The following is a 16,562-nucleotide window of genomic DNA, read 5'->3' as shown; positions in this document are numbered from 1 at the left end:
CTTTGCACACAGCATCTGTACATGCTCACGACAAAAAGTTATTAAAACAATTTTGATACTCCAATAAACACCCAAAATATAGAATTACAATTTCCTGCAAATTCTGTTCAAACAGACAGTCTTCCATATCTTGACCAAATGCAGTCCCATTAACACACGGACAGTTAAGACATACATACACAATAATCGGGCAATGCGGCCGGGTAACTGGCAGGCCCCGACTGCAGCACACCCCGACACGCGTGGACTGCGAGGGCCCGTTCATCACTGCTTGCAGTTTTAATTATTAGGGCCCGAGCAGGAAACCTGCGAGGTCCCTATTGTAATTGTAATGTTTATTATTATTTTTATTTATCCCAAATGATCGCATTTTTCACTGCCTTAACATACCCCAAAACTCGCCAAACTTGGAATATACGTCACACCTGGCGAAAAATTTTATAATCTGTCGTCGTTGTGAATTTTCACCACTAGGTGGCGCTGTTATCAAGGAAAGTGCGTTTTGCCTAATAACTCCCACATACTTTGTCGCACATTCTAAATCCTTATATCCACGCGTTCAGTGAATCCTCCTGAATCTCTGGGTATAGGCCACGCCCATATCCGCCTACCGTTTTTTTTCGCTAGCTCGCAAAATGTCGCAAACCTACTTTTTCGAACTCCTCCCAGGCAATTTCACCGATTTGCACGAAACTTTGCACACAGCATCTGTGGACCCTCCTGACAAAAAGTTATTAAAAGAATTTTGATATACCAAAAAATACTCAACTTATTAAATTACAAATTCCTGCAGATTTCGCTCATAACAGGAAGTTTTGCATATCTCCACATTGGTGTGTCCGAATGACTTCAAACTCAGGATCCTACTTCCCTATGAGGCCCTAAGGCTCTGTTCAAAATTTTGCCCGATGACCACTAGGTGGCGCTCTTTAAATTGGAGTAATTTATATCTCCACATTGGTTTGTCGGATTAACATGAAACTTGGTACACTCATTGCCAATGCCCTCCTGAGGATAGCTGACGAAGGTCTTACCGATCCAACACTAGGTGGCGCTCTGGTGGCAGTTTCATTTTTTATTTGCCACTGTGCCCACACCATAACACTTATGGATATGAAACTCATAGGGGTGTTAGACACTGGCCCCTGCAACTCACACACCAAAAATGACGAGCAGGTGGCGCTAAATGGCTCCATAGCGCCCCCTGGAATATTTCAAAATTGAAGCCCTGCCTCCTACATGCACGTACATGAACCAAATTCGGTAGGATTATGTATCATGACCAGACGCACAAAAAACCCTCTTGGACACATACCCTCAGTCCAACAGGAAGTCCGCCATTTTCCTTCAAATTCAATCTTTTGCCATCAATCAGGAAGTCCTGATAACTTCAACATACAATTTCCCATCGGCATCAAATTGCTCACACATGTAGAGGGGCTCGCCCTGAACACGTCTCTGCATCAATACTATGTCATATCTATAGCGCCACCCACTGGACACAGGAAGTCAATGAAGATGTCACTGTTGTGTTTTGTGTGACACGAATCCCATTTAGGTAGGACATTTCCACAGGCAACGGGCAAGCACACAACTGGGCGCACAGGCCTCCGACGGCGCCACAGCCCAACGTACGTGGACTGCGAGGGCCCGTACATCACTGCTCGCAGTTTTAATTATTATTATTATTATTATTGTTCCATCCCCAAAATCGCATTTTTCACTGCCTGAACATACCCCAAAACTCACCAAAGTTTGAATATAGATCAGACCTGGCGAAAAATTTTATAATCTATTGTTGTTATGAATTTTCACCACTAGGTGGCGCTATACTCAAGGAAAGTGCGTTTTGGCTAATAACTCCCGCATAATTTATCACACATTCAAAAACCTTATATCCCCGCCTTCAGTGAATTGTGCTGAATCTCCTGATATAGGCCACGCCCACTTCCGCCTAACGTTTTTTTTCGCTAGCTCGCCAAATGTCGCAAACCTACTTTTTCGAACTCCTCCCAGGCATTTTCACCGATGTGCACCAAATTTTGCACGCAGCATCTGTGGACCCTCCTGACTAAAAGTTATTAAAAGAATTTTCACATGCCAAAGAAACCCGAGTTATTAAATTATAACTTCCTGCAGATTTCGCTCCGGACAGGAAGTGTTGCATATCTCCACGTCGGTGTGTCCGAATGACTTAAAACTCAGGATCCTACTTCCACGTGAGGCCCTAAGGCTCTGTTCAAAATTTGGGATGATGACCACCAGGTGGCGCTGTTTAAATTCAACTATTTTATATCTCAACACCGGTTGGTCGGATTAACACAAGACTTGGTACACTCATTGCCAGTGCCCTTCAGAGGATACCTGACGAATGTGTTACCGATCCGACACTAGGTGGCGCTCTGGTGGCAGTTTCATCTTAGATTTGGCACTGTGCCAACACCATAACACTTATGGATATGAAAGTCATTGGGGTGGTATAGACTGGCCCCTGTAACTCACACACCAAAAATGACCAGCAGGTGGCGCTGTTATCAAGACAAAACCGTTTTTGGCTAATAACTCCCACATAACATGGTGCATATTGTTAAATCGTATGTCCATGTGTTCCCTGCATTCAGCTGAATTGTGTGATGTAGGCCACGCCCACTTTCGCGCCAGAATTCCATTCGCAAATTCGCTAAATACCGCTAACCCATTTTTTCGAACTCCTCCTAGGCAATTTATCCCATTTCCACAAAACTTTGCACACGGCATCTATGGACCCTCCTGACAAAAAGTTATTAAAAGAATTGTGATAGTCCAAAGAACGCCCAAAATATAAAACAACAATTTCCTGCACATTGAGGCCAAACACACAGTCTTGCCTATCTTGATGAAATACAGTCCAATTAACACTAAACTTTTTGTAATTGTGTTGGATGGCCTGATGAGGGTTTGTACAAAATTTGGTGCAAATCAACCAATAGGTGGCGCTTTTATTGCTAAATGATGAAAGAACAGCTAGTTTGAAGGATTTTTAGCTCGTCTTCTGGGTTTATAATGGGTGTGTATTGCGTGAGCTAGAGTGGGTGACATCATCGCTAGAGTGCAGAGCAGCTGCAAAAACTTTAGAAAAAACTCTCTTCCGCTTGATTTGGGTCCCACAGCTTTTACTTCACATAGACAATATATACATAGAAATGTAGGAAATCTTGTTGGCTTTCACATGATCGTCTTATTTCAGATGTGCGACTTAAACTTTTGGCTGTGGAAGCCCTAGAGTGACAAGAACTCCAGCAACTCCGCCATAAGCCGCAGTGTTAACTTTGAGCCTAAATCTCTGGAGTGGAGCAGACGGTACCGGTTTTGTCTCTCGCTCTTGTGCCCTCATTTTTCACTCTACAGAAATAAAAAATACATCACATGGTTCAGCAATGTCTCCTGTTACTCACTGTATGCATATTTTGGCCATAACCATTACACTTTTTTCTAAACCTGCAGGTGTTTGGGAGGTGTTTTCCCATTCATTCTTATGGGGACATTTTCACTTTTGGTTCTGCTACTGCTCCAGCATATGTGCAGCTACAGAAACTGTTTGGCTGCCAAACTGTTCAGCTTTTTAAGCTCTTTCAGCCTATTACTTTCAGCTTTTCAACCTTTTCAACTTTTTCAAAAATTCTGCTTTATGTTCAGCTATAGAAACCATTCAACTATCAAAACATTCAGCTTCATGTTCAGCTAGAGAAACCGTTCAACTATCAAAATTTAAACTTTGCTCAAACATTTTGCCAAACAGCTATTCACAGCTGAAATGATGTTTGTCTTTAATTGTCAAAAGGAAGTATGAGCGCGCCCTTCAACAGCGCCACAGCCCAATTTACGTGGGAGTGCGAGGGCCCGTTCATCACTGCTTGCAGTTTTAATTATTATTATTATTATTACTATGACTATATTATTATTATTATTATTATTATTATTATTATTATTTCTGCATATTCTGAACTTGAATGGGAGCAGCTGTAACACAAAAAATTTCCCCTAGGGATAATAAAATATTTCTGATTCTGATTCTTATAACACGTCTTCTTTCAGACTAGTGGAAAGAAAAACGTCCAAAACACACATTTGATTTCTGTTCTATTCACCCTAATCTCATTTTAGACAATCAAGTTGAATATTTAACTGTTAAATCTCCTGCCTCCATTATATATTGTTGCCACAAGTGTTTGATAACAACATTTAAGGGATCATTGCCAAAAATGTTGATATTTCGATATCTGACTTTTATACTCTCTAATATTTGTATCAGCCCCAAAAGTCAAGTATCGGCTGGGCTCTACCAGAAAACATCCAGGGACAGGATGTCAGGTCAAATCGACAGACTGATTTCTCTTTACATTCAGCTTCAATCATCTATTAAAGCTTACAGTGTTCCCTTGACTAAGTGTCTTTATACACCACAGTTCAATGTAGATCAGCTCCCAAAGGCCTAGTGGCCTGAATATATTACTTTTTAATAATAAGGTATGCTGGTTTTGCAGTGAAGGGGTAAACATTTTGTTTCCTTTCCATTCATCCTAACTCTGTGATGCTCAGAGGCTGTAATGATGTTCCTCTTCAACTCATTTGGGTCAGTAGTGTTTAGGGATGAAAATTTTAAGTAATGTCTTTAATCGATAGTCGGCTGCCTTAACAATCAATTATCGATTAATCATTAATAACATATGAAATACGCTGAACATTTTTCCTTTAGAAAAAAATATTTTAACCATTGACATAATCTGTGTTTGATGTAAAATCAGAGTTGGCTCCATTAGGAGTTAAAAGAACAGATAAAGAAAACACCAAGTTACCTGAATGATGAACTAAATAACACAAAACCATGACTTAATTTTAATCGCAGCGCTCCCATCTGTCACTTTACAATGACTGGCAACAAAATCTAACCCATACTGAGGCGACTACATGGCTGAAATTAAGACATTTTTAATCGGTGAAATTCTTAACGGCGATTAATCGATTAATCATTAACATCCCTAGTAGTGTTGGTTTGGACACATGATCAGCTGTTCACATCAGTAAACAGTAGGCTTACAACAGCTCTGCATGGCATGGTTCACTGGCACAAAGAGTGTAAAAAGCACGAGGAAAACAAAAATATAAAGAAACCACTTAAAGCTGGGGTTGGTAAAAAGGAAAAACCGTCAAGTCCAGGCTAGATTTTGAAAGTATCCAGCCGTTAAACCCTGCCCCCTGCACTCAGGCCACTCCCCCCAAACCATGAAAGCGCACTGTCTGACAACTGCCAAATACTGCCGACGGAGTCCGAGTCCTCACGAGCGTTGTGAAGAAGAGTACCAGTGCATCATTTTCATCACAACATCTAACTACAAGTAGCTACCTCATGTCTCATACACCTGTAAGTAAACACCTAATATCATCATACTGAACGTAAACAATAAACATAGCTAGTACTGATAGCTGTCAAGCTAGTGTTGTTAGCATACAGAAATTGTTTTGAAAGTGAATTTTGATGTTGTAACTTGTGCCTGCTTAGCTAGCAGCTGGCGAATGTCACATTAGGTAGGGCAAAGCTAAAACATCAAGATTAGTGGTGGGCCTGCTACATGTTTTATTGTTACTCTCAGGGATTAACAGATTAACGTGAATATTGTATTGGACTTATGATGATACGATGTTTAGCATTTTAGAGCTTCCACTATGAGAGCATCATTGACTCTGATGACAAAGACACACCAGAGAGAAGTGGAGGCAGAGGCCGTGGACGTGGGAGGGCAACAGGTCAAGGAGCAGGTATTCACACCTCCAGTAGAAGATCTTCAAGCTCAAAGACCAGGCATGTAACTTGGACACACAAGTGCCCTAATCAGAATCACATTTTTTGCCAAGTAGTTTTTCACCATTTGAATTTGTATTTTGGTGCATAACAATAAACACAGTAAGTAGAAACATGTAAAGAAAGATAAAGGGCTGGTACTTCAAGTCAAAAGCATCAATAGATAAAAAACATCTGTAGAGTTTTGTCCAGGAATGTCTAAAGTATTGACCATTGAAAGTGTATATGTTCACAGTATGCTGAGGACAGTCGAGCTCTGTTCCATAAAAATATCTAATCATGTTGCTCATCTGTTGCTTTACAGGCCAGAATTCAAGGACTACGTTTGGAGCAGTCACATCAAGTGCTGGAACTCTGTCATTCTGTATTTACTCCTTGTTTTGCATTATCTCTAACTTGAATTAAGTCTTGAAAATGATAAACGGTTAGGTAAGACTTTTGTATTGAATCTTTTGGAACACATGTAAATAAATAACACTACAAATATAGTATTCCTTTTATCGTTTAGACAATATACAGTACAATTAGCATAAACAACAATATACAGGAAGGACATCCAGAGGTTTCTTGACTGATTATAAACACAGGTCAGTGTTGGCCAACAAGTAAGGCTGTTGATGTCGGTGCTGTCTCAATCCTCTACTGTTTTGGCAGTGATTGTCCTGTAGAAAGAATAGCACAATTACTTATCTGACAGGAAATACAGCTTAGGTGGCAAGCGATTATTTGAAGGGAGTGGTAGGTGCATTGTGTGCATCAATTATGGTCAGTGTTTCCCACATTCTACTGTGGTCAGCTGACAGTCAGATCATGAATTGAAATGCAAAGTTAATTTTGTTAAAAAATGTCTTACTAATATGCAATAGTCTCAAGCAGTAGACTAACACATGACTGCTAGGACCAGTACTTGAAGCATTTTCCTGGTGCAGCTAATGAAATGATGCCCTTCCGTTTTTGTATTGTATCCCTGCTAAGGAGCACATTTATGCACATAAAGCAAACCTACTTGATATAAAAGAAGGACACATGTATCTATGAAATGTATCCATCAAAGATACATATTACATGAATACCAGTGGTCTGATCCATGTTGCTATCAGCATCAAGTTACACTCACCTGTCAGAGACAGACTCTACCGAAATAGTGGAAACATCAGGATATGGTTCTGTTGTGAACTGACGCTTCAAGGCTGGAAGCTGATGCGTCCCTCTCATAACTATAGGACACAGAAATAGGCAACATCAGCACATTTGTAAAACATCCAGTTCAAAGTCTACATGAATGAACCTCATATAAATACCATCTAACAACATCAAATCTGCTTACAACTACAATACAAACCATATTCACCAGATAAATGCAATCTTCCCATGACTTCTGAACAGTGGACTTAGCCTTTCACACATGTAGCACACACGAATTAGTCTGCCCCTCGCATACAGTGAACACTATATACACTGCTATATGGATTAGATCAACAGTACGTGTAAACATTGGCCTGCATGTAAACGGTGACATTACATGTAAATACATTTCATAAGGCAGTAGTCTATCATAGCTAGCTAGCTAACGTTAGCTAACTAACGACAATGCTAATGATGTTAGTGTTGGGCTAATACATACTGGCACAATATGGCAACATAAGGAGCTAACGTTAGCTACGTTGACTACATAATGCAGAGTATAAATACATTTCCCCCAACCAAACAAACCAGCTCATTACCTGTCCAACAAAGACACAGCTACTGTACCATGGAGTCTGTTTTCAGGCCTTGCACTCCATTAGTTGTCTCCATCGTTGAACAGCCACTCCAATGTTGACTCTCGTTTCACCTCTTGAGCTATCCAACTTCTTTTTGTTTGTAGCCTTCTCCAGTTCGGTCTTTCTTGTCTTGCTCTGTTTGGCAGTACAAGCTGCTGTAGGTACAGCTGCTAATGAAAAGTGTGTCTGTACTTTCTCTGCCATTCTTGTCCGTAAACAATGAGCTCACTCCACCACAGCTCCAGCAGTGCGGTGTGTAGACTCCGGTCATGTGCAGTGAGTGATGGGCGGAGTCAGCAGAGGGTGGGCAGGTAAGGACAGATTGATAGGTAGACTGTCCATACAATATCTTTGGGCCGCTAAAATGATTGGATGACGTTATTACAGGCCGGTCGCTGCCACAGACCATGGATTATTCTCCTTTTTTCCAAAGCATATTATATTTTGATTGCTGTCTGGATGTTAAGAAATGTTATACAAATATAATAAAAACATGCTTCTGAACAGAATTACCAAGCCCAGCTTTAAGTGAATGGCAAAATACCTGCAGCACTAAGAACATTCCCATCAGCCTCAACTGTACCTGTGTTTTGTGCTTATTAGCAAATAATAAAATAAATAAATACATACATCACTGTCACAGCAAAGAAGTGTTTTAAATGCAAAAATTTAATTCACAGACAAGTAAATACAAGTGTATTATCATACAGTGATTCAGTCATTTTGCCGTCAGTCAATATCTGGGTTCAGTCAGAACCCAGACAGGTCAAACTGTTTTGTCCCCTATAAGTGTTCATCCCCTTATAAACAAGCTGTTCTAAAGCTCCAACAACAGGAATCCTAGTGAACCTGTCTGGGATTTGGAAGGTAATAAACAGCACCGTTGGTGTCAATCACTGATTTAGAGTACATAAATTCATGGCTATATTTTACACTTGGGTTCCCATACAGAAGAAATGTGTTATTTTCCTCAGTGGACTTCATGAGTACAAAGCCATTTTTTATAAGCATTTCTTATAAAATTAGGGAAAAGTATCAAAATCATATTACCTATGTTTTTTGAGTTGTTAAATGGGGCCCAAGGTATCCAGGACCCCAAACACAACATTATAGTTCTACAAAAACAGTCAGTATGCATTTGATTTTTGACAGTGTCGTTTGAGGTACGCCACTGTTCAACAAAACAATACACAACAGAAATGGAAATGATGCACACAGCTGCAAAACATGAAAACTAAACTGCAGATGTAGTGAGAGAGCTCCAGAGAGATCTCATCTCACAAGACAAACATTAAAATCTTCAAGTTCCCATTAGGTCAAAATCAATGTTTGTTTTTATCACATACATATCTTACTCTATATCTCACCTATATGCCAGTATCAGGCCTAACAGTGACAAAAAGTCCTTTTGTATGTTTTTTCTTAACTTTTGATGGCTACCACCAGCCTGAACTGCATGTTTTGGTAGAAAGAATCATTTTGCAAATACATTGACAGATATTGTGCTTGATGATTCATGTTTAGTTGCACTGATCATTCTGGCAAAAAATGTTTTTATTTCCACTGAAAAAAACCCCACATTAAAATCATGACGATGTGACGTTTGTTGGGGTCTGTACCAAACAAACATGTTTTACATCTCAAGAATAAGATGTGTGCATTTGATTCAAATGAAATGACTGAATGGCCTTATGGGAGGTCTGCAACAGCCACGGGCACCTAATGTTTTTACTTTTGTTGTGAAAGCATTTGAGATTTTCTACAAATAAAAGACAAGATGCTTCTAAAATAACTTACGAACCCTAGCTTTAATACAGTATTCATCTGTCATATGCATGAAGAAATTGGTGGTTGTAATCATTTGTCCTGTAAAATTGTATTAAAGGTATAGTTGGTAATCCTGTTCAGAAACACTTTTCAGTCTTCCCATCCTGAGAGTAGTCCATACATAATGTGTTCAGAAAAAGGAACAAAATAAATCAGACCTCTGTGGCAGCTGCAGGCCTGTAAAAACTCTGACCAATCCCTCCCTCTCGGTCCGAGTTGAAGGAACCAATCAGATGCCTTCATGTCTCGTCCTGCCAGCACCCCCCTCTGTCCCCCCCTCCTCCCTGCGCGCACTCATCACGTGTCACCGTTGCCGGATATATTCAGCACACTCCATATGGAGCTAGCGGGAGATACACACTCCAGGTCAGAAGGTGGCGGTAATGCACACCTAAAAGTTGTTTGCCAACAGCCATAAAACAACAGAAGAGGGAAGCAGAGTTAGCAGGAGAGAACAATGGCAGAGAAAATGCAGCCAAAAGTAGCACTTCCAGAAGTGATGCAGAGGTTGCTGTCTTTCTGTTGGACAGGTAATTAGTTGTTTTGCTTCGGGGGGATTTGTTATCTTCATGAAATATGTAACTTAGCTACTTTTGTAGCTTGTATTAGCCCAATGCTAATGGCTCTCCTCTGCCCTGCTGACGGACAGTCTGATGGGTGTTCAAGTTTGTGGGGGCGGGGCTTTGGACGGAGCACTGACGGGAGGGGGAGAAGGGGGTGGAGCTTAGACGAGGTGCCACTTTCAAATCTTGCTAGCTCTCCAACATTACCAACTATACCTTTAATATAGACTCAAAAATATGATTTCATTTATCAATACACTTCTCAATACACTCTCATTCATCAACATCGTCATTATTTTGGAGATTTCTTACATTTCTCATAATGCTGGAAATAACAAGCACAAATATGTCTGCAATGTATTCATGTAAACAGATTAATGCAACAACAACAAAACCTGAAGTAAATATGTATGGAGAGAATTTTGTTCCTTTATTATTCAATCAAATAGAATAGATTTGAAACCAAAAAAGAGATTTGAGAGCAAAAGAGAGTAAGTGGCAATCAAATAATTTTTTTTTTTTAGATCGAAACAGAACAGGTTGCAATTGAAAAAAAAATATGAGAGAGCATATTTCTTCAACTTCAATCAAAACTAATGTTTGTAAGGAAAAACATACGACCATTTTGCTTATAAATCAGTCCTCTTTGCTTTCAAGTTAAAAACCTTTGCTTGCAAATCAGTCCTCTTTGGTTGCAAGTTCTAAAGTTTTGCTTGCGAATTCAACTGCACTTGATTAGCACAAGGGGGAAGTGGGTGTAATGCGAAAGGCATAGCTGGCGCTGGAGCCAGTTCAAACCAGCCAATAGAAACTCTTCTCTCATCCACCAGCGTAGGCCCCGCCCATCAAGTGCAGTTGAATTCGCAAGCAAAACTTTAGAATTTGCAGCCAAAGAGGATTGATTTGCAAGCAAAGGTTTTTAACTTGAAAGCAAAGAGGACTGATTTATAAGCAAAATGGTTTTGAGTTTTGATTGAAGTTTAAGAAATATGCTCTCTCATATTCTTTTTTTCAATTGCAACCTGTTCTGTTTTGATCTCAAAAAAAAAAAATTTGATTGCCACTTGCTCTCTTTTGCTCTCAAATCTTTTTTTTGGTTTCAAATCTATTCTATTTGATTGAATAATAAAGGAACAAAATTCTCTCCATAAATATGCCCCCTAAAGTCTGAGATGAATTAACAGCTTTTTGTCTTTAACATGAATATTGATTGCACCTATTTATAAATGAAAGTTAAAAGTCTGGTGTGTGTGTTCATGTTTGATATCCATAGTGTGAACAAAGAGGAGGCAGAGGATGAGAGACAAAGACCCAGACACTGGCAGTGACTGATAGGCCCTGACCTTTCACCCCTGACCCTGGGGAGGAGTGAGCTGAGACAGCAGCCGGCTGTAATGAGGAGTCTGGTGCATTGCTAATAAACCTTCTGTGTGTGTGTGTGTGTGTGTGTGTGTGTGTGTGTGTGTGTGTGTGTGTGTTTCATTTAGTCATCTCATCAGCCCTTCTCTACACCCCCTTCGCTAGTGCCCCATGTGCCTTTCTTCTATGATCCTAATATGAAGACAAAGAGGAGAGTGAAAGTGAGCAGTGGGATGAGCAGGATAGATGGATCAGAATCAACAACAACCAGGCCAAATAATTTCTGATCCTTTAGCAGGTCCAAGTACAGCAGCTGTCAAAAAAGGCCCATCAACACAGGAACCACGCAGCATTGTGGGGGAGATGACTCACTCATCATCGTGTGACCATGTGAAAACAGTGATTACAGACGGGATTGGTATTTGATGAAAAAGCTAAATTGACCTTCAGTTCACATTGATATGTCAAACTACTTTTTAAATCGTCATGCTCATCTCTTACACGGATTGGCATCAAATGGAGTCCAAATGGAAATGCTATTTCCAAGCAGTAAGTGAAAAAATGTCATGCAGTTAAAGCTTGGCTGCTCTGGTAGTTACTAATGTTACATATGCTCTGACGGACACCTGATGAAGGGGGTATTACCTGTTTCTTTTCACCATATGATCCTCAACAGCCCTAACTTAGGACGCAGACAAATCTGCTAGCTGATGTTTCATTTGTTCTACCTCCCACAATCTGAAATCACCATGATGGTGTTGCTCTAGGACCATCACTGAAACTGACCATCATGTTTTTGTAATGTCATAGCTTAGCGACACAAGGAAATGACAGGAAATATAGGCACATAGGAGAAGTTGTTCTTTCAAACACATGGTTAACATTGTGAAAGGGTCTATTTTAACTCAGTCCATGTTTTCCTAAACCTAACCTAAGTATTTCTGTTCCCTAAAGCTAACCAAACAGCGGCAGGAAACTGAAAATAAATGGAAAAAAATAATTGAACTTAGTGTAAGAGTAAGTGAGCAGTATAATAACATGTTCAATATGGTACATGAACCCAAGTCTAAATGTTTACATATTAGATCTAAACCTAATTTAAAAGTTTGCTCTGATTGTTTGCGAGTTGGTCTGGCGATGCCACAGCTTCTGCCATCGTACGTCCTCCTGCTGCTGTTTGACCATCAGCTTACAGAGATACAGCATTCCTCCTGTACAGCATTCACTCCATTTAACTGACTGTCCAGTCCTTGATTAACATTCACCATAACAAGAAGCAGGGGTGGTGGGCCATTTAGACAACACCCACCCCCTCCTGTCTAGACTGAAAACGTCAAAATAAACTAGAATGGCACTCGGTAGAGCACATACTTCCACTTAGGCCCAACAGCCCCCTTTAATTCAGTCAAGCCAAATCCAATATCAAAAAAAAAAAAAATTCCTGGATCTGTCTGTTTATCAGGACCCATGCCACAAGTTAATGGGTCGAAATTAGGGCTGCCCGATAAATCGAATTTTCATCGTCATCACGATATGAACATGTGCGATAAACACATCGCAAAAGACTGCCTGACACGCGATGAATAAGAAAAATCATTTTGTTTACATGCGGCATGCATGCACCGTGAGCATGCTAACATTTAGCCTATCAGACGGAGCCCTGGATACAAGGGCCAATCAGATGAAGCCCCAGCTAGCCGTTAGCTACCCTGACAAAATTAATCGGCATCAGTTTGGTGGTGATTGCCAGGTTATGATGGCTGAGGGAGGAGAGAAAAGCGATGAAAGTGGTCGATGAAGAACAGCACTTCTGCTATATGGAGTTATTTTGGATTCAGGAGAGACGACGTTGTAACGTGGGCTGGTGAAGGGGAAGGTGATGGTCCACTTTAGTGCGGCAACGCCGGGTAGCTCCGGTTACTCAAGAGACGGCAGGCAACATTGGGGGTTTCCGCACGGCACTTTTATTCATAACACTGACCATGCCATGCCAGGTCTCTAAGGCACTAATGTTACAGGCATCCGTGCAAACGAACACACCGAGGTTCTTCTACCGACAGTTTACAAAATAAAAACACATTAAAAGGGAAGTCTTCGCTCTGTTAGTGGTATCCTTTCTCATGAGGAGCGGAAGTACACCTGCTCTTCTTTATCGTACAGGTTACATTACCCATTAAACAAAAGGAGGCGCCACCTAGTGGCGCTACATTAAATGACTCTGACTGTTACAACGTGTTACAAAGACAGGTACCGTGTAAGCACATCAGCACAACTTCAGCACATCAGGGAATGTGGTACATGTCTGAAACCTAACAAAGTTAACATGCTGGTTTTCTTGGCCAAGAACTTGTGTTAAGGGAATAACTAAAGTTGTAACTTGACCTAAAGGGTCGACATGTTTTCCTGATTTAATTTTCTCTTGATTTAGTGGGCTGGCCCTGCTCTATTTCAGTTCATACTATAGATCTCTGCACCTTGTTAGGCAGAGTCAAGGGCCTTGATGACTGTGATGAGAGACATTACAGTTAATATAAAGTGCCATGTTTAATTTATATTTATTTAATTATGTAAGTTGTTTCCCCCTGGATTTTTTTATTTATTTCAACTCTGCATGGTAAGAGATGTTTTGGTTGAGTTTACAAGAAAATAGTTTAAAGGGAGCAGGGGGAATTAAACTTTAATTTCATATAATTATGTCTTATTTAAATTAATGTTCTGCTTAATTGGTTGGGTATTCATGTGCAGTTTGTTCGATAAAAGCATGTTCAAAATAATTTATTTCATTCTTTATTCAGTGGGCATTGGCTTTTCAATGTTTCGGGTCTATGTTAGCTGTCTACATATTAATGCGGAAACACTATTATTAACTGTATAGTTAATAATACGCAAACTTCAATATTTGTTTATTTATCGCAAGTTATATCGTCATCACAATATTGAACAGTGTTATCGCACATCGCAGATTTTCCTCATATCGTGCAGGCCTAGTCGAAATCCATCTTCCATCCAAGTTTCATGGATATCTGTTCTGTAGTTTTTGTGTAATCCTGCTGACAAACCAACCAACAAACCAACGACAGGTGAAAACACAACCTCCTTGGCGGCAGTAACAATTGCTATTTAACAGTAAGTGATGTTTTTATAACTTCAGATCATACCTGTCAAGTATCCCGTTTTGGCCGGGAAAGTCCCTTATTTTACCCTTCTTTCCCGCTGTCCTCCCGTATTAGTATTTTCCCATAAATCTACCGTATTTTAACTTGCGTTATTAAAAAATAATAATACCCCGGGCCCTGGCGGAGTAAAAAAAACAACAAAAACAATCCCAATCTGAGCTCTGTCACTAGCCTCGCGATAACTGCCACCTGCAGTAGCCTACTACAGGTACTGTAGGTGGCAGTTGTGGCGAGGTTAGTGTGTGACGTCAGATGATGAGTGACAACGCGAGAAAAAAAAAGAAAAAAACAGAGATGGATGATGGACACCACGACAGAGAAGGCACTCTTCCTGCCAAAAAAACAAAACCCTCATGTAAATACCGCGATCCAGGTGTGTCTGATTATTGTTGTTCAGGTCAGGCCTGATTAACACCTGGATTAATCAGTTTGTGCAAAAATGGCAGACAGGAAATTAAGGAGCTGGCTGAAGTTCAGGAAGAGTGCAGCTGTGCACAAAGCCAATTGTAGTTTATAAGTGGTTGACAAGTGGTGATTTTAGCTTTCTTGTACACCTGTCTTAAAATGTAAGGGATACTGGAGCTTGGTTGGGGTGGCGGGACTGCTTGCGGCGGGCGCCGGAAAATTTCCCTTATTTTCAAATCCAAAACTTGACAGGTATGCGTCAGATGTAGGTGTAAAGCATACAATTCAGATGTCTTGTAACTTTAAATTTCACCATGCATGTGACCATTTGTGACTGGTGCCACCCCACTGGTTACAATGAGCAGCTGTGCTGCAGCCTGTGCTGTCTGGCAATCAGCCGGTGGGAAGGAGATGATGTGGGGGAGGGTGGACTCACCATCCGGCCTGTCCACACAGACAGACAGACAGACAGACATACAGGACCAATAACCTGCAGCAATATACCGTCAGTCCCTCAGCAGCTTACTCATTAACAGCCACGATGAATTTCTTCACTTGACCCACATGAAGACAAATCGGTTCATCAGTTTACCGACCCACAGAGACACCCAGCACAGTGACAGACAAAATCCCAGACAGTGAGGCCGGCCTCATGCAGATGCAGACGTCAGAGTCTGTTCTCAACTCATATCTACAGCTCCTCCAGTATGTCAAGTGTTAGTCCAGCAGCTATTCACTAGCAACATGAGCAGCATTTACAGCCGACAACATTCACAAAGGCTTAACCTCGCCTTAAACTCTCCATATACGTCTGAAAATGCAGCTGGTTGACTTACATATATCCATGCCCTGTTTCTGGGGTCTTGTGCAGTTGCAGGAGCAAAAACCATTGGACCATGTGTTGCTGGAGCTTCCCGCACAGATCTCTTTCGCATGAGTCAAGGAGCCCCAGCCGGCTGCCGAGGGGCGGAGAGGAGAGGAGCAAGCGGTCCAGCAGCCTGTCAGCGCCCACCCCAAGCACACAGCCTACATCACGACCCTGGAGCTCCGTGTGGAATGTGGACCCTCCTCATCTTAGCATCCTGTCGTACTACCCGACCCGATTCTTCTAGCTGAGCAGCAGACTTCTGTGTGAACTGCGGGATCTCTGACTCTGGTTTAGAGCCCGCCTCCTCTCCCTCCTCCTGTCATTGGAGGGGGGGGGGGATGACATCCAGACAGACAGTGATCATCCAGACACACTATGTGTGTATGTGTATGTGTTTGTATGTGTATATACGTGTGTTTGTGTGTAGATGTGTGTTTGTGTTTATATGTATATGCATGTGTTGTGTGTATATTTATATATGTGTGTGTTTATATGTATGTGTGTATATAATTCATAGGCAAAATATTATGATTTACAGTGGTCATATGTCTCTGTCAGTAAAAAAAATACATGATAACTACAAACATTTTATTTCCTGCAAAAATACAGTGTGAATGCTGACAATGCTGAAGTGATTTCGAAAAAAAAACTGCTGAAAATGCAGAAATGTAAAATGGCCAGAATATCAAAAAACTATAATGCATTGCACTACACTGCTGAAAACCCCTGAAGTCAAACTGCATTAGCTTTACAAGGCAAGAG

At 40.8% G+C, this 16,562-nt stretch overlaps 1 protein-coding gene across 5 annotated transcripts in view; it reads right to left on the bottom strand.

Moving 5' to 3' along the window:
• Positions 1-16,152, bottom strand: part of LOC311272565 (low-density lipoprotein receptor class A domain-containing protein 4-like) — a 37,549-nt gene extending 21,397 nt beyond the window's left edge. For all 5 annotated transcript variants that reach the window (XR_014624575.1, XR_014624576.1, XR_014624577.1 and 2 more), the window contains exon 1: positions 15,769-16,152. Coding sequence is in view for 1 of the 5 variants with exons in the window: in XM_084379080.1 (XP_084235206.1) it covers positions 15,769-15,778 (10 nt within the window). In the remaining 4 variants the exon portion in view is untranslated. The remainder of the gene's footprint in view (positions 1-15,768) is intronic.
• Between the last annotated feature and the right edge of the window lie 410 nt (positions 16,153-16,562).

This window comes from Pagrus pagrus, assembly GCF_965226575.1.
Source record: "Pagrus pagrus genome assembly, chromosome: 17".
NCBI lineage: Eukaryota > Metazoa > Chordata > Actinopteri > Spariformes > Sparidae > Pagrus > Pagrus pagrus.
The sequence above is the reverse complement of the archived record's forward strand: the minus strand, read 5'-3'. Positions and strand labels throughout refer to the sequence as shown.